Source organism: Coturnix japonica, chromosome 12, assembly GCF_054131305.1.
Source record: "Coturnix japonica strain WE chromosome 12, WE-NBRP24, whole genome shotgun sequence".
NCBI classification, from domain to species: domain Eukaryota; kingdom Metazoa; phylum Chordata; class Aves; order Galliformes; family Phasianidae; genus Coturnix; species Coturnix japonica.
Window position 1 is genome coordinate 3,122,870 of NC_140674.1, and position 25,978 is coordinate 3,148,847.

Sequence of the window (25,978 nt, forward strand, 5' to 3'; positions counted from 1 at the left end):
GCTGTACTTCTTGTACCACTGCAACTGCTCTACCTTAATTTCAGGTTAAGGCCTTGAGAGGAGCCTTGGGGCGGGCACGGCCGTGACGGAGCCGTGCTCGTGTGACAAGGCAGCGCCTCACAGCGCCGCTCCTGCCCTGTGCTCCATGCAGCCCAACATGGCAGCCCGCTCCACACGTCACCGTCCCGTCGCACAGCGGTGCCAATGTCGTGCTGTGGCAGGCGGGATCCCGCCCATCCCGCCCGTCCCGTCCCGTCGCTGCCCGCCATGTCCGGCCGTTCCCAGCGCTCCGCCCCGCCCGGTGCCGCGTTTCCTCTCAGCTTTTCCCGCCCAGCGATGGCGGCTCCAAGCAGCGCCAGGCTCCTCCTGCACCGTGCCGTCACGCGGGCCGCCAGCCAATGGGAGACGGGTATCCCCGCCACGTGACCGCGCCCCGCCCCGTAGCTCCGTGCCGCCGCGCCCCGCCCCCCGCCGCTGTTTGTCCCCGCACGTGCGGCCCGTCACGTGACGCGGAAGGAGGTCGGCGTCGGCGCTGAGCGGAAGTCGGCGCGTCTATGGTTGCGAGGCGGACAGAGCGCCCCCTGCTCTCTATGGTCGCTCCGCCGCCGGGGGCTGCCGGGAAGCTGGCGGACTATGTGCATTTTTCGCTCATTACCTCACAGGGCAGGAGGCTGCCGGGAGCGCGGAACCTGCCCGCGGCCTCGCTCTGCTCCTGCAGCTCCCCCCGCTGCCGCCGGCCCCGGGAAGCGCGGCTCACGGCGGGTCCCCGCCCTGCCGCCCGCCGGGCCCGCTTCTCCGGGGAGCCTCGCCCGGGCCCATGGCTCCATGAGGCGGCAGCCGGGACAGCGGCGGCGACTGGGCTGAGGAGGGAGAGGCGGAGCGCGCCCGGCCCGGCCCGGGGCAGGAGGTGGGAAGCGGAGCCGGGCGGGCGGGGAGGGAGCCCGGCACCGGGGCCGCGTCCCACAGCGCCACGCAGCGGCCGGGCCGGAGCCGGGAGCCCCGCAGGCCGGTGTGCACCGCGCTGTGGGCCCGGCGAGTCCGGTGAGCGGCTCCGTGCAGCTGTAGCGCCCTCACGGAGCGGGGAGCCGAGGCCGGGGGCTGCCGCGGGCCGACAGTACTGCCGGGACAGCGCGGAGTGAGCGAGGGAGGGAGGGAGGCAGTGATGGAAGGGCGGCGCTGTGCTGTGCTGTGCTGTGTGCTGTGCTGTGTGCCGCCCTGCGTGCAGCCCGGCTGAGCGGTGACGGGCTGCTCCAGCACAGCGGCGGCGGCACAACTTTTCTTCTTCCTGTTTTCGGTCCCGAAGCGGAGCGAGGAGGGAGCGGCGCGATCCCCGTCGGTCGCGTTCGCTGCGCCCTGTGCGGGCTGTGCCTCGGGGACATGGGGCTGGGGGCTTTTGAAGCGGGGGGGGCATCTCCCTCCGCGTGTCCCGGTGCCGCTGTGCCGGGAGCTGCAGCTGGCGCTGTGGCAGGAGCACAGGAGGCAGGGAGCTGTGAGCAGGGAGCTGTGAGCAGGGAGCTGTGAGCAGGGAGCTGTGAGCAGGAGCTGTGAGCAGGGAGCTGTGAGCAGGGGCTGTGAGCAGGAGCTGTGAGCAGGGAGCTGTGAGCAGGAGCTGTGAGCAGGGGGCTGTGAGCAGGGAGCTGTGGGCAGGAGCTGCCGTGTCTCTGTGTGTCTTTGGGCTTTGCCCATTTCCCTGTGCGGGCTCTGGGTTCGCAGGTCAGTTATTGGTTTGGGACGGGCGATGCGGTGCTGGAGGCGGCAGCTCCAGGAGCTCGATGTGACTTCCAGGTCTTCGTGGTACTCTCCGTGACTGTGACGTTTGTGCTTTTAGCCCTGTCTGACAGATGGGGAACTGCTTTTCCCTCCCTCTGTGTGCCCAGATCTCACGGTGATGGCGGCGTTACAGTCACTACGTTCCTGCACTGGCTGCGTGCAGGTCCTTGAGGATCTGCATACGCTCTCCTCCCTGTGTCCCATCCCTTCTCGTGCTGTATGAGATAGTGTTCTCTATCAGTTCTGCTTTTTCTGCACACGTATCTGTTTTCTGTCCTTACCACTTCCCTCCTCTCAGGCTGTGCTTATCTTCAGCTCTTCCTCTTGTGTGTATCTTGACCTCTCCTGTCTGCTTCTGGGCACTGCTGATTTCATTACTCCTAGAAAGCTAATGCAGGTGCTGGCTGCTGTGCTCTGGGCACAGTCTGTTGTTCAAAGCTCATAGCTCTGTAGCATGAGCAGCAGCTGTGGGAGCCCAAAGCCCAGGGTGTGGGTTAAAGGAGCTGTTACCCTTCTGCTGAGGAGGAGGCAGGGAGGTGCAGCCGTGGCTGTGAGCAGTTTGCCATCAGTGTAGCCCCCCTTCAGTTTTCCCAGCTTCCCTCCCTTTATGGAGGGCAGGGTTCTGCTGCTGTGCTTGTTTTTGTTGCTGTTTGTTTTTGTGATGAGCTGCCTATCTTCAAAGCGTTTGGTGAACTGCACCCACATCTCACAAGCCCAGTTTCCTCTTGCGTACCTACTCTTCTGATTTATGTATGGAAGTCCCCATTTTGCTTGCTGGCCTGGTTTTCCCTCCGTGTTAGAGTTGCATGTTGGAGGGATTTTCTGCTTTCTCTTGGGAAAGCAAAGCCGATGACTTTGATAAGCAAGGGAGCAGCTGTTGGTTTTCCACTAGAAACTGTTCTGTGTAGTGCTTATTTTATTTCCCCCTCTCCTTTCCAGGGTTCTGCAAGTGCTTCAGGCTTCAAGTTGTGAAGCAGGATGGGCAAAAGGCGCTGTGTTCCTCCCCTTGAGCCCAAGCTGGCAGCTGGCTGTTGTGGGGTAAAGAAGCCCAAGTTGTCCGGGAGCGGAACGCACAGTCATGGGAATCAGGCCACAACTGCACCAGGCTCCAGTTCAGGTCCTCTTCAGAACCACCAGCACACAGATGGGAATAATGGAAGGGAGAACGTATCTGACTTGACTTTGGGCCCGGGAAATTCCCCAATTACTCGAATGAATCCCACTTCAGGAGCTCTGAGCCCACTTACTCGGCCCAATGGAACTGCCAATAGCACCAAGAACCTGGTGGTGACAGCGGAGATGTGCTGCTACTGCTTCGATGTACTCTACTGTCATCTCTACGGTTTCCCTCAGCCACGACTTCCTCGATTTACCAATGACCCCTAGTGAGTACATGGTGTGCGGGAGGAAAGGGGAGAAAGCAGCACTCGGAGCTGTGATGGGGTCGGGGTGCTGGGGTGGGAGGCAGGGTTTCCTATGGGGAGAGGGAGAATTGGTGTGTGGGGAGGAAGGGGATGTTCTGCTCGGGCTGCTGAGCACAGAAAGGATTCCCTGTAGCTGTGTGAAAGAGTAAAGATGTTCTATTGAAGTTGGTGGGTTTGAGTGGAGCTCTGAAGAGTGGTCAAGTGAGAACAGGCCTGGGCCTACGGGCAAGCTGGGCAGATGTGTGAGGAGTTACGGTGCTTCTTTGGCTCATGGTCTGATGCAATGCATGAGAGCATCTGTGCGTTTATCAAGGAGTGCATATCCACCTCATGATAACGCTGCTGCAGTTGGCTCCCTTTAAGACTTCTTGCTCTGCAAGTAATTAAGCATGCCGTGCCTTAATAAAATTCTACTAAAGCAACTGAAGCTGAAATTAAACAGTTGACAGAAAACAACAAACTAATGTAATTAGTTTGAAGGGTGTTGTGCCTCTGATAGCAGGTGCTGAGGACAAAGGAAGAGGCTCCTGCTGGCGGATTGGGAAAGGAGGGAAGTGAGCAGTTGAAGCAAGTTTGTGTCTGATCCCAAAACAACAGCTGAGCTAGAGAGAATTGGACAAGGACATGCACAGGGGTGTGTTCTGTTGCCAGAGCTAATGGGTTTAGTAGGGAGGGGAGTAAAACATTTTCAAGCTGTGGAACTGAAAACTGATTGTTTTTGAGATGGTGCTGGCTGCACAATATGGGGAGAAACTGGCAGTTCACTTTCAAGGATTGATAGCAAGGTTAAGAAGGAAGGAGATGGGTATGAAAAGAAGCGAGGAGGAGGATTTATGGAAGTTACCTGGCATTTCACTTTGGGGAGATTTACCTGATGTTTGTCTGAAGGTTGAACGTGTGGGTGTAGAAATGTTAATGTCATTAAAATGTTTGGATGAAGAATTATATGGGAAACATCAATGACAAACAGAACTTGTGGTGCTCCTCAGGAGGCCGCCTCCAGAACCAGCAGATCAAATAAGAAGGTGTTGCCACCCCCAATTTAAATGAGTATTTAGAATATTATTTAAATCAATGTAAAGGGACAACAGCTTAAAGAGGTCAAGGACTTTTCCTTGCACTGAACATCTTCCCACCTTACTGTCACTGTGGAATCAGATGTAGGTTGTGTATCCATGCAGTTATTATCCCAGCAGGATTACAGGTACATGCTCTGAATGCTACTGCAGGCTGAGCTGTTTAATGTTGTAAGAACAAGTGAGTGGAGACGGGCTCTGGATTGGAATACGGAATAGCTGCAGGGCATCCCCAGACTGAAATGTTTCTGCTGATGTTTCTCATACCTAAACTAATGGTTGTTTTCTCAAAGGAGCGTATTAGTTTGTTCTGTTGCTTGAAATGCAGAGGTGGTGGTGTTCTGTTCCATAATCACTAAGAGATTATTTTTATATGGCTTTGTTATTTGGGTGTTAAATCACATTTCTGTTGATGAGTTTCATGAGGGGCCTTGCTTCAGAAATGTTGGCTGTTGGAAATGTGAGCCCCTGTTTGAGAAGTTAAAATTCATTGAGCATTCCAGTGCTGATAATTGTGACACTGCAAAGCAAAACCAAAGATAAATACACCAGAAGTCCCTCAGAAGGAACAAGAAGGAGCGTGTTGATGGAAGGAGCAGAGAGCTGCCCAGCTTCATCCTGAGCTGTTTGTCAGACAGCAGATCTATCAGTGCTGAACCCCAAAGGCAGCGGGTGTGATGGCTGGGATCCTGAGTAAGGAGTGTGATGTCATAACTGCAACCATTACGGTTTGGAGTCTGCTGTGGATGCTGGTCATCCAGAGAGGTACGCGCAGGGATGGGGATGGTGGTGCCTACAGGTACCTGTGCGGCACAGCACCTTGTACACATGTTAACAGTGACATTCGCAGAGCGGTGTAGAAAAGGTGGCTTGTAGGAATCAGTCGGCTCTGAATTAACTTGGCAAATGAAGAAAATATCACCTTTGTTATTTAACTTACTGAGAAAATGGTGGTTTTGAAATAGTTAGTTGGTTACTTCTACGACTTTAAAACTTTAGTTTGTTTTCAGAACAAACCCAGTTTGTTCCAACATGCTGTACCGTGCAAGTTCCTATCTGCCATGCAAGAAAAATAACATGCGTGTATTGTGGGGTCTGAACTACAACAGTTCTTTCTGTAACGTGAGCTCCATGCTGCTTCCAGCAACCCCCATTTTGCTACTTTAACTCCCCATTGTAGCTGTCTGCTCCCGGAGCTGCCCTGCACCCAGTGCAGTGTCTGGGTAGGGGCTGTGGCTGGAGGGAAGTGGTTGCCCTGATCTCCTCAGGGTATGGCTGCAAAGGATCAGAAAGTCTTGGGTGAAATGTAAAGGAAATGCACTTTACTGAATGGGCTGTGGGACAATTCTTGTCATTGGTGCCTGTAATTTGCTAACAGCATTTATTGCTCACATTGAGAAACAATGTCTTTTACATGGTGAAAAACTAAAACAGTGCAACTTTATCCACTTGTTTGAAATGATATACGTCCTTTATGCCTCAGTTGTTATGACCACACTCAAAACCTGTTAAAAATGAGGTATGTTTCTTAAATACAATGGCCTCCTGGATGTAATTATCTTGTCCTTCCTGGTAATATCTCTTCTATTGTGGATGTAGGAAGCTGTGTCACAGCTCAGTGGAAACTTTGTTAAAGTGGAGAGAGGTGAATTGGAAATGTGAACCTGTGATGTGAATCCAAGAAGAGAAGGGACTTACATTTGTATTCTGTCAGCTGTGCTTTCCATCTTCTCCCTTCCTTTTCTTCTGTCTGGGCAAAGTGATTGTTCCAAAAGTTTAATTAGATTAAGCTAAATTCTCACCGAGCTTGTGCCAATAATGCACCTCAGAAATCTCCTTTGTGAGCTCACTGTCATTTCATTACCTTTTTTTAACTGTAAGCTTTCGTATGTATTTTCTGAGCTGTTTCTGTTTTCTGTTTCAACATATGGTAGATGGATGAAAATAGAGAGGGATGATGATATCCTGAAAGTACCTTGCAGTGTCGTTGGGAAATGAGAGCAGTAAAACTCCTCTGCCTCCATCAAGGAGCCACGAGGTGGCTGGCGGTTGCTGAAGAATGTTTCCACTTCCTCTGTGGGCAAAGTACTTCACAGTTACCACCTAAAGACTGTGTGCTGTCTAGGGTGGTCACAGCTGGTAACTGGGTCCTGAGTGCTGGGTTTATGCTGTGATCCTGTCCTGTGGTTCTATCGTTGCTGTGGGTAACAGCACTGGACGTTCCTTTGTCACTGCAGGTCATAAAAGGTTCTGATTTTTAAGACGTTAGAAGCTTTTTCCTGTGTTTAGAAATCAGCCCCTCTCCGCACTGATTTTGCCTTATCCAAACAGAATCTCTCTGTACTTCTTGTGTCATTTACTGCAAAAATACATTGCTTCAAGAATTTGAGGAATTCTGTGTGTGCTTTCATGTGGAGTCAGTCCTGCCTTCATGTTTTAGAACTCTTGGTAATATCTCTCTGATTTCAGATAAAGCTTTTCTTAACACCATGTGCTTTCCTATCATATCACCATAGAAATCCACGCATTTGGTATCACTGATGCGGTCACTTTCTCCTTTATGTTTGGGTTTGTTTGAATTCTGAGTGACCACTCCTTGCATCCAGTACCCTGTAATCTGAAGAAGTGAGCTCGGTTACCCTGCTTTTACCATTAGATCAGCATCATTGGTTGCCTTGCGTGATATTCCAGCTGTTCCGACATTTCTGTAGAGCTCCAGCCACCATTATCCTTTCTTTCCTGTTTCTCTTCCCAGCTGTTTGCAATTTCACTCCCTTCTGTACAAGTGAACTTTTTGCCCCTGGTATTTGCTGTTATCTGTATCTGTTTACCTCTTTGCAGAGCTCTTTTGAATACTGTTGTAAAGAATTCCATGTTTTCTGAGGGGTTTTCTTGTGGCTGTTGGCTTAATAGATTGAAATGAGCCCACTGACTTGGAGAATCTACCGTTATGCCTGTAAATCTATGGGTAGATGGGAAAACGCATTTTTGGATCAGAACGATACAGTGGTTTTATACTTCTCTTGCAAACCTGAATTATAGGTGCTTTGCAGAATGCAAACCATTCAGGATCTTTCATTTTTCAAAGGTGCTACAAATGAGTAATCTAATTTTCATCACCTGTATGACTTTTGGTTGTCCTGTAGGCTACCAGATGCTGTTTGGTGAGGCCGTTACTCACAGAGCTTAATGAGTGGGGTCAGATCTTACTCATCAGAAGAGATAAGGAAGTCTGCTGGGAAGGCATGGGGGGAAATGCATTTTGCATTTGGAAATGTCATTTTCATTTATATTGCTAGACAGCAGGTTGAGAAGACCTGCCTGATAGGATTTATTACAGGGAGGATGAGAAAGGAAGCACATGCTCTTCTGTACCTGTTGTCTCCCCTGAGAGGCTCTAGAGGCTGAAGTGTTTCTTGTTTCTTGCCTTTTCAGTCCACTCTTTGTGACGTGGAAGACGGGGCGAGACAAGCGGCTTCGTGGCTGCATTGGGACCTTTTCAGCCATGAATCTTCACTCAGGACTCAGGGAATACACATTAACCAGGTAACTATGTTGAAAATTAAATAAACCTGATAACAGTTTAATTTGCTGAGGATTGAAAGTTAAGTTGTTTTATTGGATTAACATAGTTAATTTTGATATGCTTCACGGCAAAATAAACATGGGAATTGTGTGATATTTAGGGGGAGGTAATGAATCAGGATGTACGGAAACATATTTGCACCAGGCGAATTTTGGTCGACATTTTAAAGCTAATGTTGAACCTGTCTTATTTACTAACAGTTTTGACCTGTCACGTAGCCCCTGACTTCTCTCCACTTGCAGGAAGTGAATGCAGCATCAGGAGGCTTGTAACTAGTGTCTGTGTATCACAGTTCGTTAGATCATGAATAGGTGCAAATCACTTTATCTGCAGTGACAAATAAAAAATGTATATATTTCACAGAGGTACAATCAACAAGGGCATAACTGAGCATCCGAGGGTTTCACTGAGTGTTCAGATGAGGTAATGTATCTTCTCTTCCCTTTAGTGCACTTAAGGACAGCCGATTTCCACCCCTGACCCGCGAGGAGCTGCCCAAACTCTTCTGCTCTGTCTCCCTCCTCACTAACTTTGAGGATGCCAGTGACTACTTGGACTGGGAGGTGAGAACAGGTGCATTTGGAACTCTGCATCACTCGTTCCGTTCGGGTTCGGGTTAGTACATAGTGATGTGTCTCCTTTGTTTCAAGGGTGTATGGGGAACCAAACTGGGGACAGAAACGTGGGGCTGGGAAACTAGAAGGGGGGAGGATGATGGGTGATAGTGTGGTGTTGGTTGGGAGGGGATCTGGATGGCAGTAGAAGTGAAAAAGAAGGTATTTTGTGGATTTAGACCGGTAGGAAGTAGGTTTAGGTACGTGTATAAACCTGGGAAGTGCTTTGATGCTGTAAACAAATAAGGAATAAAAGATGGTTAAAACCTAACATAAGAAATGTTTAGGACATTTTACATAGAAGTATGCTTAGCTCAAGGAATGTTAAGTAGGCTGCAGTTGGGCTAGCTTAGACATGGTTCTCTGTTAGATTCTTGTCTTGCTGTACCAGTGTGGGAGATGGCAAACCGTCAGACTTCTAAGAAGTCTTTCTTTTGAAGAGGTGGCAGGGAGGCCGGCGGTGGAGAAATGCACAGTGTTGCATGAATGACAAATCAATCATTAACTTAGTGGTAGCAAACACCTCTTATTTGGCTATTCATTTCCATCTATAGGTTGGGATCCATGGGATCAGAATAGAGTTCATCAATGAGAAAGGTGTCAAACGCACAGCCACGTATTTACCTGAGGTTGCTAAGGAACAAGGTGGGTTTGAGATGACAGCTAAACATGCCAGTACTCTGTGTCACAGAATTGGGTAACGTAGATCCGTGGACTTTGGGTTTGGATTGCAATGCTCTCCTTGTAGTGGTGCCTTGGATCCACCAGACTTAATCTGGATAACTGACACCTGATACAGCTGCTGTTGGGTTTTCATCTGGCCTTTCTCTCATCCCACATCTGTGCACAGTTTCATCTTAGTGTAAAAAAATGTTTTAGGGCTTAAGAAATAGAGGATCTCAAAATATGGAACTTGCAGCTTCATTTAGCATTGCGTCTTTCCTCTTCTATGTTTCTTCCACCAACTAGGATAACTGCAGACTGCACAGTACCAACAGGAGAGTTCCTTTCCTCCTCATTGTTGCTAAAGTAGCATCCTCCAGATGAGGGCAGGAAACAGGGCCCCTCTGGAGCACACTTCCCACTCAAATATAGTAGCGGTCACCATGGTAACTGCTCAAAATATTGCCTCCTTTCCTCCACCTAGCAGAGTGGAGTGGTCGCATCCTCCTGGCTCTGGGGCAAAAGACTAAGGTAGGAATTTTAACTCTGATCTCTCACATAGCAGTGCACTGTGCTATCACTAGAGCATCAGGCTGATCCCAATTTGTCTGTGTAAAGCTAAGTATTACCTTACTTTAAGTCTTAAGAGCTAAAAGTGAGTGGCACATGATAAAACAGTCTGGCTTCTCTGCAACAGAGGCAAGGCACGGACCTTTGTAAGAAGAGAGGTCGTATGGAAAAAATGGGATTCCTGTTATTGTAGACCACTGCAGTTCAAATATGCAGGCAGTGTGCATGCGTGAGATCGTGTGTGTCCAGTTTGGCACCGGTATTTCTAAAGTTCAGAGTTTCTTCTTTAGTTGTTTGCTTCTCTAGCAGTCTTTTAATGCATCTCCTCTCTTTTTCAGACATCATTTCTATACTGAAAAATATCCCATTTTTCTTTCTCATTAGACTGGGATCAGATCCAGACCATAGACTCCTTACTCAGGAAAGGTGGCTTTAAGGCTCCGATTACCAATGACTTTAGGAAAACAATTAAACTCACCAGGTAAGGTGATGTATTTGTTGCCTTTAAGCTGTATTTTGTGGTGTTTTGTGGATGATTCCACTTACTAGTGCCAGGTGTATGTCTTCAGGCTCCTATCAGGTGATAGGTAGAGGCTGAAAGAAGAAAATCACCAATTCTACATGTTAGGCAGGTAAATGGATATGGAATAGAGCGTAACGTGTTCGGTCTGTGCAGGGTTGAAGGCAGTGTTTTCAGAAAGCTCTTGCTATTTTTTTAGTGCAGTCATTAGGTCAAAAGAAGCAGAACACTGCAAGTTTATCAAAAGGTCGATTCTTCTGCTCTTCTCACAACAGACTTCCTTTTCTCAGTGTGCTGATGTTGATACAAGTTGATCTTTAGTTTCCTGTATGTCGCTTCAGGAGTCCTCTTAATTATGATCATCTTGAGCAGGGCTCAACTTTTGGCACACTAAAGCTAAATAAGACAGTTTATCCAGACTATTGCATAAGGTGATGGAAAACAAAGCAACTATTGAAGTTAGTGGGTGTCTCCTTATTTATCATTGTTGGGGATGATCCAAAAGATGATCTTTTTCCGTGTTTTACTCTGATGCTGTTTCCACAGGTACCGCAGTGAGAAGGTGACAATCAGTTACGCGGAGTACATGGCCTCTCGTCAGCATTGTTTCCAGAATGGCACTCTTCATGCCCCTCCCCTCTACAATCATTACTCCTGACACACGGCTGCATGACCAGTCCCACCCCCCAGTTGCTGCCAATGGCTACGACATCATCGGGGCAGACGCCTCTTCTTCCTGGTCCAGTTACTTCTATTACTGCACCATTTTATGATGCTAGCTTCCGTTGCCAAGTCTGCCTTCCAGCTGACCTGGGGGGAGGATGAGAGCATGACAGAACTTCAGGGGCCCAAGCCTTATCTCAGCCTTCCCTCCAAATGGGGATTTAGTTGGATTGGAGCTCCATGCCTACAAACTGTCGTGAGGTGCAGAAGACCTCTAGAAGTGAAAGTGCCACTTCAGACCGATCTATTTGCGTGTGTTACCGACACTCTGGAAGCTTGAGTTGTTTGTTATGGAAGCCCCCCAGATCAAGTAGGAGCATTCCCCTGGCAGCCTGGGCAACGGAGTCCAATAAAACATTTTTTAGGTTCTTTTTAATTTTTTTTAACCTCTGGTATCTGTTGTGTACCAAGAGCTGATTGCTGTCCCCGCGCATCACAGGTGGATGTTACAATACAGAGAGGGCTGAACATCTGGATAGCACCCCATCCTCACAGTCAAAAAGAAAGCATTTAAAGATGTGAAAATCCTTTGGGTGGTATTGCTGATGAATCTGTTACTTAAGTAAGCCCTAGAAGGCTCTAATTCTCAGATCCCGCTGTAGATGGAATCTCTAGAACTCCTTTTGGTTTACAGTTTGCTGGGTTTTTAGGTGGTGCTTTGTAATGTAGCCTGCTGTGAAATAGAATGCAGTTTTGCCTGTAGGAAAGCAAATTGTCATGCTGTGTACATGGAGGACAAGGTAACTTGCGTGTATCCTGGGCAGTCTTTGCTGTTACTACCCTGTTTTGTGTCAGGAATTTGTAAGAGAGCCTGATTGGGAGTGGGGAGGGGTTGGCAGGGAGTGGAGGCTGTAGTCATACAAGGGAGACAAGTGACTGAAATTTCATTGGAACACTGTCTTGGGGACCTTCCTTTTCGTAGGACAGCCACTTCCTCTAGTGTGACTATTGATAGTGGGGTTTGTCAGTATTCTGGTCTATGGTGGGCCTGTTGTATGAAGCTGTGTAGTTTTGCTGGTCATATATTTTACAGCTCTTTCATTACCACTCAAGGCAATGAGCGGGGAAACGTGGGTCACCTAAACTGTATGACTCGCGTGCATTCTGTATTCCTTCTCCTGTCATTGATTGCAAGAAATACTCTGTTCTAAGAGGAAGATATGCTCTCCAGTTGTTGTTTGGCAGCGTTGTTAAGGGACACCTTGTCAGCGAGGTTGCTGGAATTCCAGCTGTAAATTCAGAAACATTTTTGGAGGGTCAGCAATGACCCTCAGGAAAGAAAATACAGGTGTATAGCAGAGTGGTGGCATCTTGGTCACACGTAGCTTTAGAGTTTGCTTGTGTGTGGTAATAATGGACTTCTCAAATTGGTGGTGTACTGAGCTTCAAATTCTGTCCTGGCGAGGTGGGGAATAAGGCTGGTAGGAAGCTCAGGGCTGCGTGCTGCTGTTCCTTCTGGTCCTAGAGAAGAAAACAGGCCTGTGTGGTTTTGCTTTTCACGGTGGTGTCCTGTCCTCCTGCTGCCGGAGGAGACAGACGTGAGGGAAAGGAGGGTGCCCTGTTCTGGATAACTGTGCAATACTGACCCAGCTTTCCTCCTGTACTGGGTCGTTCTTGTAAATTGCTGTTTTTCCCTTGTGATGCTGTTGAAGAGCAATTGAAGATGAAGGGATTGTTTTGCGATTTCCTGCTGCTGAGAATAAATCGGACTTGTTACAAACTCGAGGAGTTTGTAATTACTCTCCCAGGTGCCCTGGAGTGATGAGGGAGGACGGGGTCAGCTCTGGACAATACCATTCACTGTTCAGCTGTCAAACAGTATGATACATAGGGCTACACTCATTACTGTTCAAGTGTTCTACGTTAGAATTTAATTTCATAAAGGTTTAAAAAGAGCAAAAAAAATGGTGCTAAAACTTCACCCCTGAGCACGCTCAGTGAGACTGGTCATGCAGGCATACAGTGCCAGGCTTCTCAACTCTTCTTTCTTTTTCAAGCATTTGCCCTGTTCTGCGTCTTCACCGGTGTACAGTGTTTTCCTGATCTCGTTTTATTTGAATAGGGGATGACGAAGGGGCGGGATGGGGAAGGTTAGCTGTTGTTTTGAAATAAGAGAATTTTGGGGTTGAGTGACGTGGTTGGATAAGCTTGATAGTGGGCCGGGTGGTTTGGCACTGAGAAAGCCTTATCCTCTCCCACTTCCATTTCCCTGTTCAGTCTGGATTTAAAAAAACAAAAACAGCAACAAAAAAGCCTCTAAAATATGTACTGTGTTCTTGTCTTGCTGCAGTGAGAAGAGAAGCGAGCAAATCAGAACCACTGATCTGCTGTGTGAGAAACAGGCCCTCTCAGCTTTAGTCCCATAAGGGTCCAGCTATGAAATCAGTTGAAAAGTGTGTCAATTAGTGAAATTAGCTCAGAAAAATGTATGACAAGGACAGGTGGTCTCAGGAAATAATCCCATTTCTAGATCATTACGTGGCAGCTATGCATAAGGATGAAAGGAGTGAACTAGAAACAAAATGCACTTTGGTTCACCTCCAGATGGAGGTAACAAAAATCAGCTAATCAGTGGTTACCTTGTGGGGACAGCAGCTTAGAACTACTCCCTCTAAAGCAATTGTGACCTGGTTTGATCTGGATTCAACTCATCCTTAGAAGCAAGTGCCTTTTGGTCTAGAAGGGCTTATTCTCATGACAACCACAGCTGAGAAATAATCTCACTGCAAGTATGAATTGTCTTTGTTCTACAGCAAATACAGAAGAATGTCTTTGATCACTGGAGTCTGTCAGTGTTGGAATGTTTCCACTGTGAGGTTCTTAAAACTTCTTTTCATGTTTAATAGTCAATCTCAACTGAGATCACTTCAGTCTGGGAAGGTTTTATGGTCAAAATATCACATATCTACAGTTTATAAGAACTAAAAACAAATTCTGTAAGAAATCTAAGAGATGGTTTTAACCTTTGCACAGGATAATTTGTTTCCATAGTTCATTAACCTACATCTGCAATCTTCACTGACTATTAGTGCTGTTTTCTGTTTGTATTCTGGAAACTACGTCATTTTGTTTTGAGTTATTTTGGGGTTAATTTATTTCCTTCAAGCAGGAGACCTCTTTTGACCTTCAGTGCAGAGATGTCAGACCAATTCTTTGTATTACACTTGGTTGCCTCCTACCTATATAATAACTTCTGAGTGTAAATAATTGAACTCTATCCTCTAATGAAGTATTGTAGAGAATAAATCATAATGGGAAAAAAAAAAAAAAGGTTGTATTGTCCTCTTTATACAATTTCCTACAGCTTTTATGGGACACAATAAAATCTTTCTCATCTGCCAAGCTGGATAACGTGCTGTATGTATAAATACCGAGCCTATTACGTGTTCAGAACTACAGGAGTTGCCAAGTTGCTATCATAGCTGTCTGGAAACATAAAGACAGACTTGCTAGGAGAAGTGAGGAGAAATAGTAGGAAAATGAAACACAAATACTCAAAATGTTGTACTAATAATCACACAGCAAAGAGTCTGCATTCCAAAATAACACTGACTCAATGATAACTCCGTTAGTTATCCTGATGGTGGAACATAGAGCCCACAGACACTGAATTCTGTAGCACTCTGAAAATCATGGATCTGTACATCTGGCTTACAGTACCTTAAAGTGTTCTTTGGTTTTGGTCTTTTAAAATGAATTCAAGAAAAAAAAAGAGATGATACACACTTTACAGGTCCTCAAGTTATCTTAAATACAAACAAACATTATTTAGGGGAAAAAGAAAGGTGTATTGCTAGACTCATATTAAATCTTGTAATGATTGCTTTGGGACAGGACTGGTTGCGCACAGACTCTTTTGCCTTTTTGCTTACCTCTGGTTTAAACGTTCTGTACATTGACGGGCTACTGCTGCTGACTGCTCTATGGCAGATGTGTAGTTCAAGGTCCTGTATTTCACACTGGTGGTTCTCAAGGGCTGCAGCCCTGGTACCGGGGAGGAATGAGTGTAAGAGGAAAAAAGAAATCAATAAACTACATACCTGAAGAGGGAGAGCGGTTCTGAGTTGAACACCCAAGGAGTTTGCTCACTTCAGGGCAGCTCCAAAGCATGCACTTCAGCAATTACGTTTCCTTGGAAGACTTAAGATAATGCAAGAATTTATTTCTTGTATGTCCCTTATGCAAAGTAGGGAGTGAGTTAAGGAGTCTGTAGCTACCCCGATCTGCAGGTGACTTGTATGTCCTGATGTCAAGCACAAAACCAGCAACTGCTGCTGTTAAGTGCCCTGATTGGCTATCAGTTATGCTTTCTCATCTGCATTTTTAACTAGGGTACATACACTGATCTATGCTTTGTATCACTTTATGGCATAGATATTTTTCCTTACTTTACACTGAAGCAGACAGGCACAAAATCTTTGGCCTGTGTCTTCCATTGGAGATTCCTGTCTGCACGTTGCTTCCACGGCTGCAGGAACCCTCAGCAGCTCACAGTGGAGGTGAGCACAGGCAGAAGGAAGTGCTGAAATAATTCCAGGATTGCTCTCCAAAAAGCACTTCCTTCTGGTTTTACTTCTGCTTGAAAAGAAACACACACCAAAAAAAAAGACAATTAATGAGTCATTTTGCACTGATTAAAAACTCTTAAAAACAAATGATGAAATGCCTGGGAGAAATCTCTACAAGAAACTTCAGCTGAATAACACTTGTTTTTATTCCTAGCAGAATATAGACATTTTTTCTTTGAACAAAGTTTATATGAAGTATCTAATGATGATTGAGAAATGCTGTGTCTCAGAGACAACCATTAAAAACAGAACATGTTACTCAGTGTTATTAATGTGCACACTGAGCTGTATGTGTAAGTATTGCTCTCAAACGGAATGATACACAGCACAGCCAGTTCAGAGTGTGCTTAGATACTGTATATATATATTTAAACATCAGTGTTATGTCAAAGCCAGTTTTGCATTCAGATTGTCAGCATTTGGGTGTGTGGATACAATTTTGTATTGCTCTTATGCTCATCCACTGTATTTTTATTATTCAATTTTAAAAGGAATTGATAAATGGAAAGTGAGATTATAGGAAAACTTTGGATATTTATACTTCAAGAACACATTAAAAAAACATGTAAATCTTGTGCAACAATGGCCATTTTGACACCAGTTTTTCTAAGTGGGGGATTTTGCTCATGGATTTTGATGTAGCACATGTTAAAAATGTTGCTGACAACAAGAAGAGATTAAGGTCTCAGTGTTCTGATCTTATTACCTTCAGTCAAAACCTGCTTTCTAAATAAAAGTCAGTCTGTGGCACGCCCACTAGGTAGATAATTACTGCGACAAAGCTCCAGAGCTGCTGGAAGGAAAGACATTACAAAATTCAGCAATGCTGATAATGGAATGTATTTATTACATGTTCCTATGTTTTACTATACAGATGTTTAGCTAAAGGGGTTTTGTTTTTGTTGTTTGTGTGTGTGTGTGTGTGTGTGTGTAATAGCTGTTTTTTTGCACTCAAGTTGCTAGTGGGTCTGTTTTCAGAGGGAAGGAAGGAATTGCTGTAGAGTATCTATTTAATAAACCACTGATGTCCCAACCAACACTTTCTGCCCTGGACTATGCAACAGAAGCTCATGTCTAAAACCTGAGACTGAAACCAAGCACAGCAGTGACAGGGAGCTGTTAGCCACCACCACCGCCTCCTTGGCTGTACCTTTATGCTCTTGTAGGTATGTGGCTTTCCCCGAATCCTTTCAGTTTTCATGTACTTAAGTAGGAGAGATCACTGGGGAACAACAGATGTTAAATTTGTAACCAAGACTGCAAGCTACCTACTGCTTGAAGATCAGGATGTTCTGAGGTGAAAGGGTATGTGAGAAGCTGTTGGGATTCCAAATGATTTTAAAAGGCTTCTCTCATCAATCTGGCATGTGGATGTGGCCCTGGACAGCCTCATCTAGTATTAGATATGGAGGTTGGTGGCCCTGCCTGTGGTGGTGGGGGGGGGGGAGGGGTTGGAGCTTTATGATCCTTGAGGTCCATTCCAACCCAAGCCAGCCTATGATTCTATGATTTCCTTGTTTTCTTGTAAACGTAATTGAAATAGCCTCATTCACTAGATGTTCTATTTCCACACTATCTTCCTGAGTGTCTTTCTGTTTGTACCACTCAGCTAATTCGTTTTTAGTTCGCTTCTCTGCCACGCTCGTCTGGAGTTAACAAACATTAAGGAGCTCAGATCTGATCCTGCAGCTCCTGGTGGAGCTCACCCACCTGCAGGGTGCAGGAAGCACAGCAGCCGGCACAGATGTGCGTTAGGAGAGCAGGAGTGGCCTCACAGTGAATCCTCCAGCCATTTATTTCTGCATTTCTTTAAGGGCATGGGGTGACATTGTGCAGCCTAAGATGATTACTGTAAGTCTTAAGCTGGTTGGGCACTTTCATGTGTGTTCCCAAGGGAAAGTACTACTACAAACACTACTTTGCTAGCAGTGCCAGGACGAACCCACTCATTTCCAGCCTGCCTGAAGCTTTAAGCTGTCTATGGATTATTCCTGAGTAGGCCAAAGAAGGGAACCTTACTTCTATTGTGTTCTGCTATTGCCATCCATGCTCCTCCCACACACACCTCCATGTATTTACCACACTGCACCAGAAGTAATGCTGCTGTGGGTTGTTTCCTGGAGCCATCACTCGCTGCGTTCCCTCAGAGGCATCAAGATGGAGGCGCTGGGTGCTCACAGCGCCGTGCAGCGCAGCTGGAGCCACCTGAGGCGCCGCTCCCTCTGCTGGGCGCCGGGCACTCACAGCGCTGCGCTTCCGGGCGCCATGTCTTCCAGTTCCGGGTGAGCAATGGCGGCGGGCGGCAGCGACCCGCGCACTGCGGATGTGGAGGAGGACGCCTCGCAGCTCGTCTTCCCCAAAGGTGCGCGGCGACACCTCGTGCTGTTGTTTGGATCCGTGTTTTAAACACTGACGTTTGCTTGTTCCAACGTAGAATTCGAAACGGCAGAAACCCTGCTGAACTCAGAGGTCCATATGCTTCTGGAGCATCGCAAGCAGCAGAACGAGAGCGCGGAGGATGAGCAGGAGCTGTCCGAAGTCTTCATGAAAACCCTGAATTACACAGCGCGGTTCAGCCGCTTCAAGAACAGGGAGACCATCGCCAGCGTCCGCAGGTGGGTGCGAGGCTTTGGGCTGTGATACGTAACATCAGCCTTGTTCGATGGAGCTGAGATTTACTGACGTTTCCTGGGCTTCCCACAGCTGTGTCTGTCTTTTTACCTATCCACTGTTGTAATGTTTCTTCCTTCATAAACTTGGATGCAGTGTCAAAAAGCAGAGTTGTGTGCTGTCTGCTTGCCTTGATGCTGCTTTGCTTATCTGTCTTGTTGTTGGCTTTCCTCACAGCTTGCTGCTCCAGAAGAAGCTCCATAAGTTTGAACTGGCGTGTTTAGCCAATTTATGCCCTGAGACTGCTGAGGAAGCCAAAGCTTTGATTCCCAGGTGAGCATTTATATACCTAAAAGGAGTGTGGTGTACTGCCCTGTGATGTAAAGCTGCCCATGGACAGATGCCTCCTCCATAATCCAGCTCTGCTGATGGGAAAACCTTCCATCTCAGTTTTTCTTCACTTACCCATTGATCTGACAGTGAAGCAATCTAAATATCCCTAACGCACTTTAGATAACATTTACTGGATTAAGAGTGATGGAATCGTGGAGTTGGAAGGAACCATTAAAGGCCATTTGCTCCAACTCCCCTGCAGTGAACAGGGACACCCACAGCTGGGTCAGGTTGCTCAGAGCCTGGCCTTGGATGTCTCCAGAAGTGGGGATTCCAGCACATCTCTGGGCAGTGGCTTAGACTGGGGCTGTCAGCCCAGCCAGCTGCGTTTGTTGGTTGTTGTTGGAGCAAACAGCAGTGTCCCTCTGAACCGCTGGGTGGACAATGTGCAGATGGGGCAGGGAGATCTTCCAGTGTCGTCTCATCATTTGTTACCTCGTACCCTGAGATAGAGGAGGAATGAGACACTCATCTGAAGTACAGCTTTCCCCTTGTATGCTAAGATTTCATAGAATCTTCTAAGTTGTACAAACGTTTGTTGAATACCTCCACAAAAGGCAACCAGCACTTCCCTGCTCAGCCTGTTCCAACACCTCACCACCCCTTCTGTGAAGAAATTCTTTCTAATTGAAACCTCCATTGGTACAACTTGAGGTATTTTGCTCACATTCTTCATAGCAAATCTGGACTGGCTTATGAGCATGAGGCCTGCACCCGGGTTGACCTTTTGGTACAATGACTTGAAATCATTCCACACTGAGCTGTGGGAAGGTTGGAGTTCTGTCACATAAACAGGAGGCTCTGCATGGGTGTGAAATGAATTCAGAGGGGAACAGGGGAGGCTGTTCCTACGAGCTTTAATGTACCCACCTTGTTCTTACCTTGCAGCCTCGAGGGCCGGTTTGAAGATGAGGAATTACAGCAGATTCTTGACGATATTCAGACCAAACGCAGCTTCCAGTACTGAAGCTGAGCACCAAAAGCTGCCCTGATACGCTCAGTTGTTTTGTATTATTCCCCTTAGCGTAAATTAAAAAAGATGTTTCTAAGATATTAAAAGATATTTCTAATTAAGCTTCTGTGTTCTGTCATATTTATGAAGATCTCTGCAATACACTGATTGTACTGGGACAAGGTGGACGCTCTGAGGGCTGCGCGGCTTCCGATTGCGCATGCGCAGGCTGTGGAGCGGCCTCCCTGCCGCTCAGCGTCTTATCGTGGTGCGCATGCGCCGCCCCTGGCGCTGGTGGGGGCAGGAAGATGGCGGCCGGCCGCGGCGGGGGATCGTGAGGCGGCGTCGGCGGCTTCCGGGGCCGAAGAGCCGAGCCGAGCCGAGCGGCGGGGCCGCGAGGGCGCGGTGGGAGACGCCGGCTGGACGGTGAGCTCGGCTGGGTGCGGTGTGAGGCGGGAGTGGGGCTCGGAGAGCGCGGTTCGCTCCGCCATTTTTAGGCCTTGGCCCTGGAGGGAGGCCGAGCTCAGGCCGAGCTCAGGTTGGAGCGGGGCGGGATCGCGGCGCTTCGGGCCCGGCCTTGTCCGCGGGGTGAGGGATGTGGGCTGTGAGCGCCGTGTTGTGGTGGGGCAGCGCTGCGCCGTGCGCGGCTGCTGGGGCCTGAGTAGAGCGTCTGTCCCGCTCCCAGTTCGTGCTGTTCCTCCTTGGGCCTGCGGGGTGCCGGCCTGGCACTGCTCGGAGGTGGGTGCGGGGCTTTGCGGGCAGGTACAGCCACGTGCGGCAGGCGCTCACCTACCCTGGGAGCTGGGCGGGCTGTGTAAGCGCACGGTGGGTCATTTCGATGGTGGTGATTTCTCAGTTAAATTTATTACTAATAACGTCTTAAAATTAGGAAAATGTCTTTTTTTCTGCTTGCTAAACTTGGTGAAAGCGCGCATTATTTCTCCCTTGCTGACTCTTAGCTGCTTCTTTAAGATTAGATATTTGTATACTCGAAATATGGTATTTTGCGGTAGTGATACTCATGTGAGCGTCTCAGTCTTACAAAAACTGCCGTAGGTAAGTAGTTCTGTACCGTTGGGTCTGTGCCTTATTGCATCTTTAGTGTTCGTTTGTGGGTAGTGGTTGGGAATCTGTGAGCTTCAGTCCTTCAACCTTCTTGCAACAGTTTTCTCTCCCTTTGTACCTGATTTAACTCGAAGCTGTTATTCCTTTAATGAAGGCACTTCCACATGCGTATTTGCGAGAGAGTGTACAGTATGTAATCAGGGTTGTGTCAAAGTACCCACGGTTTCTTTCTCTGCAATTACCAGTCTGCAGAATTGAGTTCTGTTAAAATACATTGTTTTTAATATAGCAGTGTATAATAATAAGCTCTCTATTTACAGTCGGCTTCTTGACATCTTGTTTGGTTGTGCTGTAGTATTTCTAATGGGTAGTTATGAGATTCCGGAGAACAAACAATTTAAGCAGCCTCAGCATGGTAAGACTAATTTGGCATGTCTTTAATTGATTTTGTTATTGTTTTTGGAGTTTTCTGCCCAGCTGCTCTAGAACTCAAAAGTTAGGCTTGACTTGACCTGCCTCCATGGGACTGTTTCAGAAGCTGATGAAATTACCAGATTAAGAGTCAGTTTTCGTAAATAAATAGAGAAATATCAGGGACATGTGAAAAATCTTTGAGCTATAGAGAATTAACTGATTATCTGGTGTGTATTTACCATAGGATCACAGGTTGGCTTGGGTTGGAAGGGACCTGAAAGCCCAGCCAGTCCCAGCCTCTGCTGTGGTCAGAGATACTTTCCCTCAGCTCAGGCTGCCCAGGGCCCATCCAGCCTGGCTTTGAGCACCTCCAGGGGTGGGAACCCACACTTCTCTGCACAGCAGTGCCAGTATCTAAATGTCCTTTAATGAGTGAGTCCAGAGAAGGAGCATTAAGATGATCAGAGGGTTGGAGCACCTCTCCTATGAGGAAAGGTTGGGGGAACTGGGCTTGTTCAGCTTGGAGAAGAGGAGGCTGCAGGGAGACCTCATTGTGGCCTTCCAGTACTTGAAGGGAGTGTATAAACAGGAGGGGGAATGGCTGTTTGTGAGGGTGGACAGTGAGAGGACAAGGGGGAATGGTTTTAAACTGAGAGAGGGGAGGTTTAGGTTGAGTATTAGGAGGAAGTTTTTAACCCAGAGGGTGGTGACGCACTGTTCACAGGTTGCCCAAGGAGGCTGTGGATGCCCCATCCCTGCAGGCATTCAAGGCCAGGCTGGATGTGGCTCTGGGCAGCCTGGGCTGCTGGTTGGTGACCCTGCACACAGCAGGGGGTTGGAACGAGCTCCTTTTCAACCCGGGCCATTCTATGATTCTAATAAACTCCTTGAGCTGCTGAAATCTTCTAGCAGATGATTGTGCCTGGTATTTGAAGTTTGCCACTGTTACCCACAGTGTCAGCCCTTCATACGCTGCAACAATTTCAAGATGTAAAAGAATGGCAGCTACAAAGCAGCAGTAACCATTACCCTGTGATACATTGGAATTGAAAACTTGTGCTGAGCAAAAGCAGTAATAAGGTGGGAATTGTAAGTTGAACTTGAGACAGAGGTAGTTTGCTGCAGCAGAAAGAAGTCTTGGTCAGGGTAGGGAGTGAGAGAGCGCCTGGTTTGTTCCCTTCCCTTGCAGATGCCACACTCTTCTGAGTGGCTTGAGAAATATGCTGGAGCAAGGTTTGGGTTGTGTAGGGGCATGAAAAAGTGCAGTTTAACTTCTTAGTGAGGTAGTTCCATGTGGAATATTTCACTTTCAGTGGCTCCAGCTGCAGCACTGTTATCTAGGGAATTTCTGTACTTTGTTTGTTAAAACTGGAAAAAAAAATAATAATTCCCACTGTGCCCAGATACTGCTGGAGCTGCTGCTTTAGGAAACTGATATCTCTGAGCAGGAATGTTGTGAAAACAGGATGAAAGCTTCAGCTGTACCACATCTGTGAGTTGTATAGTCTTGATGTGTTGTGTTTTCCTCTGTGTTATTATAAAATTTTGTTACTGAAAATTTAATACAGTGTGGAAGTAACAGAAGCACAGTTTTTGCTGGTGTAGTTAATGAAAGAAATTCATTTACAACTGAACTTCAGTTAAACTGAATGATTTTATAGCTTGATAGTGGGGAAGTGGGGAGATGTTCTAAAAGATTAAAGCTGTGATGTGACTTGAGGTTTCCTCTCTTATAGAGAATCTCTGGAAGTAAGAGCAGAAAGATAGACAGCTGGTAGCTGAACACTTCTGGGCTGTATTTTATTGCCCATTTTGCTTCATCTCGGAGGCTTCTTGACCCTGGATTTCAGAACCATGTAAAACTTAGGGCCATTCATTCTTAGAATCATAGAACGGCCTGGGTTGCATAGGACCACAAGGATCATCTGGTTTCAACCCCCTGCTATGTGCAGGGATGGGGCATCCACAGCCTCCTTGGGCAACCTGTTCCTTGCTCCCTAGTGCTTAAAAACAAGTCAGCAGTGTGGTGGAATGTCATTCCTGGTTCAACCTGCTCCCACAGCCTGACTGGCTGAGCCAGGAGTTCTCTTGTGAAACTCAAAATGTGATACAAAGTATATATTTACACCATTACTTTTGATAGTAACCTTGGTGTAGACAATGCATGCACTGTGGTGTGAAATGCTGGTTAAAATTGTTTTTCAATTTGTGGTAGGGTAATAAAAATTAAAGTATATAGTGGGAAAAGGTGAAGACTTTGTGTGTTATGGCATGGGGAAGCTTGTACGTATGTGAAGGACGTGATCAGAGAAGCAGCCATGAGTTCCAGCTCTTCATTCTTTTGCATTGCATTTTTTTTAAGTGTATACTTCAGGTTTCTTTCTGTTGTCTGAAGGGAATTTGGGTTAATGACAACATACATCTAATTCCCAATAATCCAACACAGAATATAAAATTACCCACCAAACCCAAACAGTTGTGTTTTTACATACTTGAAGCCCGAGTCTGGATGTGTGAGTTTAAACCTACCGAGCTTGATCCTATTATCTTTTGGTACACTTTCCTTGCAGTTTGCACTAGAGTGATCACAGCTGTGAATGTGGAGGTTTGCTGTGGGCCCAGCTATTTCACACCTTGGAAACAAGCTATTGGTAGTGGTAGGTTATTTTATCTCTGGTACCAAAGTATAAAAAGAAATGTGGTTCTGTATAGTGAGAATGGCCAGAGCAGATCCTTGTGTACGCAGAGAGCTACAAACCTGCTTTTTACTTAAAACAAATCAAAATCTCATGTTCATAAAGATGTCCTGTTATTCAGGAAGGGTAAGTGCTGCTTCCGTAGTATGGGATGGTTTACTAATGTGTCATGTCTAGTAAGACACAAAGAAATGTGGTCAGGAACTGGAGCTGTTGTGCTCTAGGCCTTTATTTCTGTATTATTTCTATCACAATTTCTCTCTTCTTAGGAAGAAAGATTTACTCTACAATATCAGACTTCACTGTTAAATCACCCTGGTACAACTTGCTGCACTCCAGTGCTTCAGAAGGTTACACGGGAGTGTTCACACACATGAATAGAATAGAAAAATATAATCATAAATGAATTAATCTCTTCCTCTCTGTGTTTGCGTGCTGTGACAAATCACACACAAACAAGTTTGTCTGCAACTTTATCTTTTTCATTTAAATATGGTGGTTTGTTTTTTTTCCCATGCTTCCCATGTTTCCTAAATGGAAACACTTCTCATTTTCTTTGTAGTTTTAATTAGTGAGCTCACTGTGATACAAAGAGCAATGCTTGTTGTGACTTCATTGCTGTTATTTAATGAATCCCTGCTGTAACAAAATGTGCTGCTTACAAAGGGGGAAAAAATACATCAATTGTTGGGTGTTTGTAATGAGTGGAGTTATGAATTTGGTATAACCCACTACTTCATTTAATCTTAAAGCAGTCAAAAAGTGTCTTCTCCTGCCTCTGTTCTCTTGGTTCTGGAGCCCTTGCTCTGTCCAAGTAACTGTATAAGGGAGAGCCTTTCTCTGAGCAAAACAAAGGCCTTTTTGATGACTTCTAATAACCTGTCAGTTCTGTTCTGCTCTGCATCTCACAGACGCTGGTTTTGGAATGGCTGAGGTGGTGGGAAGGAAGTGCTGGTGGTGGCAATCATCCACCTCTGCAACAGCCTCCGTGCTGCGCTCAGTGACTGCTCTGTGCCTTGAGAGTTCTTGTCTTAGTTAATGCAGCAGCAAAATCCACTGATAGGAAAGCACATCCTGAAATGGTTGAGATCATGGTTGTTGAGTGCCAGTTATAGTGAAAGGTAGTTGGTCATAAAACATGGATTTGGAGCTGCCTGGAGTCTGTCCCCTGCAGCTTTACCAGGAAGCAGCTGCGTGAGGTGAGCAGTAGGGCAGCGTGCTATTGCAGCTATCAGCAGTGATATGTTGAAACCGAGGGGTTCTTTTACTGAGGCTGCTTTATGTGCTTCCACGTGACCGCGCAGGTGCTTGAATTTATCCCTGTTTCTTTGGTTTAAATAGTTGAGGTTTCTTTTAAATAGTTTCCCCTATTCAAAAAGAAACATGATATGAAAGCAAATATGAGTGCGTTGCTTTTTGAAGGGAGGCCAGAAACTAGATTGCAAGTAGTCCTGTAGTATGTTATGTGGTTGGTGTAGTTTTGGCGTTCTTTATGAAGCTTTGGCATCTCAGTGATTTGAGTTCTGCTGTGTGTGTATGAGTGTTCATCAGCAGCTTTGAATCTGGCAGGAGCCGTGATGTGAAATGCTGCAGCTCCAGCTGATGGAAGGGCTGCACTGAGAGCCCCCAGGTGTGTGCTGTCCTGCTCTGCCCTGCCGTCTTCCTGCTGGATGTTGGCAGCCGTGTAGCTGCTGCAGCAGCCTGGCAAGGTGCCTGCCTTGCTTCTGCTCCATTCTCTCTGCCTGGAACTCCTTAGTAAGTAAGCTGTGATACTGCTCTGCAGTTTGACCAATATTAGCAGCTAGGATCTCCTGATACAGTAGTTCTGAGCGAGCGGCTGGTCTGGTCACACTCATGTTCATATGCTGTAACAGAGGACATAGACTGTTGTGGGCAAGGCAGGACTTTAGCTGGTGTCAGCAATTTTAGGTTGGGGTCATGTAGTGCCAGCAGTTGATCTCAGCAGTCCTTTAGCATCTTCCCACTGTGCTGAAGCTCACAGAGCTGTGTTTAAATGGTGTGATCAGGTCACACATCCCAGCATTGTTCCCCTTCCCTCAACCAAAACCTGCTGACTTTGCAAATGCCTTTATTTCTATTGGGGCATCTCTGTAAGCAAATCTGCATTTCTTTGCAGAGACTACTAGACTTGTATAACACGAGGAAAATCATAGATGGACCAAATCTGCAAGTGGGAAGACTGTAGGCTGTTAGTGTTAATATAGAATACTTGTTTAATAGTGTTTGTGTAGTTCCTAAATTATAGAGCTGGGAATTAAACCTGTGCTTTAGTCAGCCATCACACCCTGTTTTGTAACTTCTTTCTACTGTTTG

At 46.7% G+C, this 25,978-nt stretch overlaps 2 protein-coding genes and 2 long non-coding RNA genes across 13 annotated transcripts; 3 read left to right on the top strand and 1 right to left on the bottom strand.

The window, feature by feature from the left end:
• Positions 1–674: 674 nt before the first annotated feature.
• Positions 675–14,216, top strand: AMMECR1L (AMMECR1 like). Of its 6 annotated transcripts, none has more exons than XR_014933114.1 (7): positions 675–907; positions 2,710–3,155; positions 7,706–7,816; positions 8,305–8,471; positions 9,025–9,115; positions 10,088–10,184; positions 10,770–14,216. XR_014933114.1 is itself a non-coding variant. In XM_015871211.3 (7 exons), the coding sequence occupies exons 2-7, from the start codon at positions 2,749–2,751 to the stop codon at positions 10,879–10,881; spliced, it is 933 nt and encodes a 310-aa protein (XP_015726697.2). In that variant the 5' UTR covers positions 675–907; positions 2,710–2,748; the 3' UTR covers positions 10,882–14,216. The 6 variants fall into 6 exon arrangements, 3 of the variants coding, with proteins under 3 accessions (XP_015726697.2, XP_085368694.1, XP_085368696.1); XM_015871211.3 differs by having other exon boundaries at positions 8,305–8,419; XR_014933116.1 differs by lacking the exon at positions 9,025–9,115 and having other exon boundaries at positions 8,305–8,419; positions 10,770–10,908.
• On the bottom strand, positions 12,271–17,779 carry LOC107317955 (uncharacterized). Of its 5 annotated transcripts, none has more exons than XR_001557090.3 (5): positions 17,580–17,779; positions 16,221–16,307; positions 15,335–15,521; positions 14,819–14,930; positions 12,271–12,407 (listed from the first exon to the last, which is right to left on the bottom strand). It is a non-coding gene; the product is annotated as an uncharacterized LOC107317955 (long non-coding RNA). The 5 variants fall into 5 exon arrangements; XR_014933118.1 differs by having other exon boundaries at positions 16,221–16,304; positions 17,580–17,738; XR_014933120.1 differs by having other exon boundaries at positions 17,594–17,729.
• A 9-nt stretch (positions 17,780–17,788) lies between these two features.
• On the top strand, positions 17,789–19,591 carry POLR2D (RNA polymerase II subunit D). The gene is made up of 4 exons (XM_015871210.3): positions 17,789–17,876; positions 17,949–18,129; positions 18,362–18,457; positions 19,406–19,591. Exons 1-4 carry the CDS (start codon positions 17,804–17,806, stop codon positions 19,482–19,484), a joined length of 429 nt encoding a protein of 142 aa, XP_015726696.1. The 5' UTR covers positions 17,789–17,803; the 3' UTR covers positions 19,485–19,591.
• Positions 19,592–19,674: 83 nt separating this feature from the next.
• On the top strand, positions 19,675–25,393 carry LOC146758729 (uncharacterized). The gene is made up of 2 exons (XR_014933117.1): positions 19,675–19,895; positions 25,214–25,393. It is a non-coding gene; the product is annotated as an uncharacterized LOC146758729 (long non-coding RNA).
• Positions 25,394–25,978: the final 585 nt, after the last annotated feature.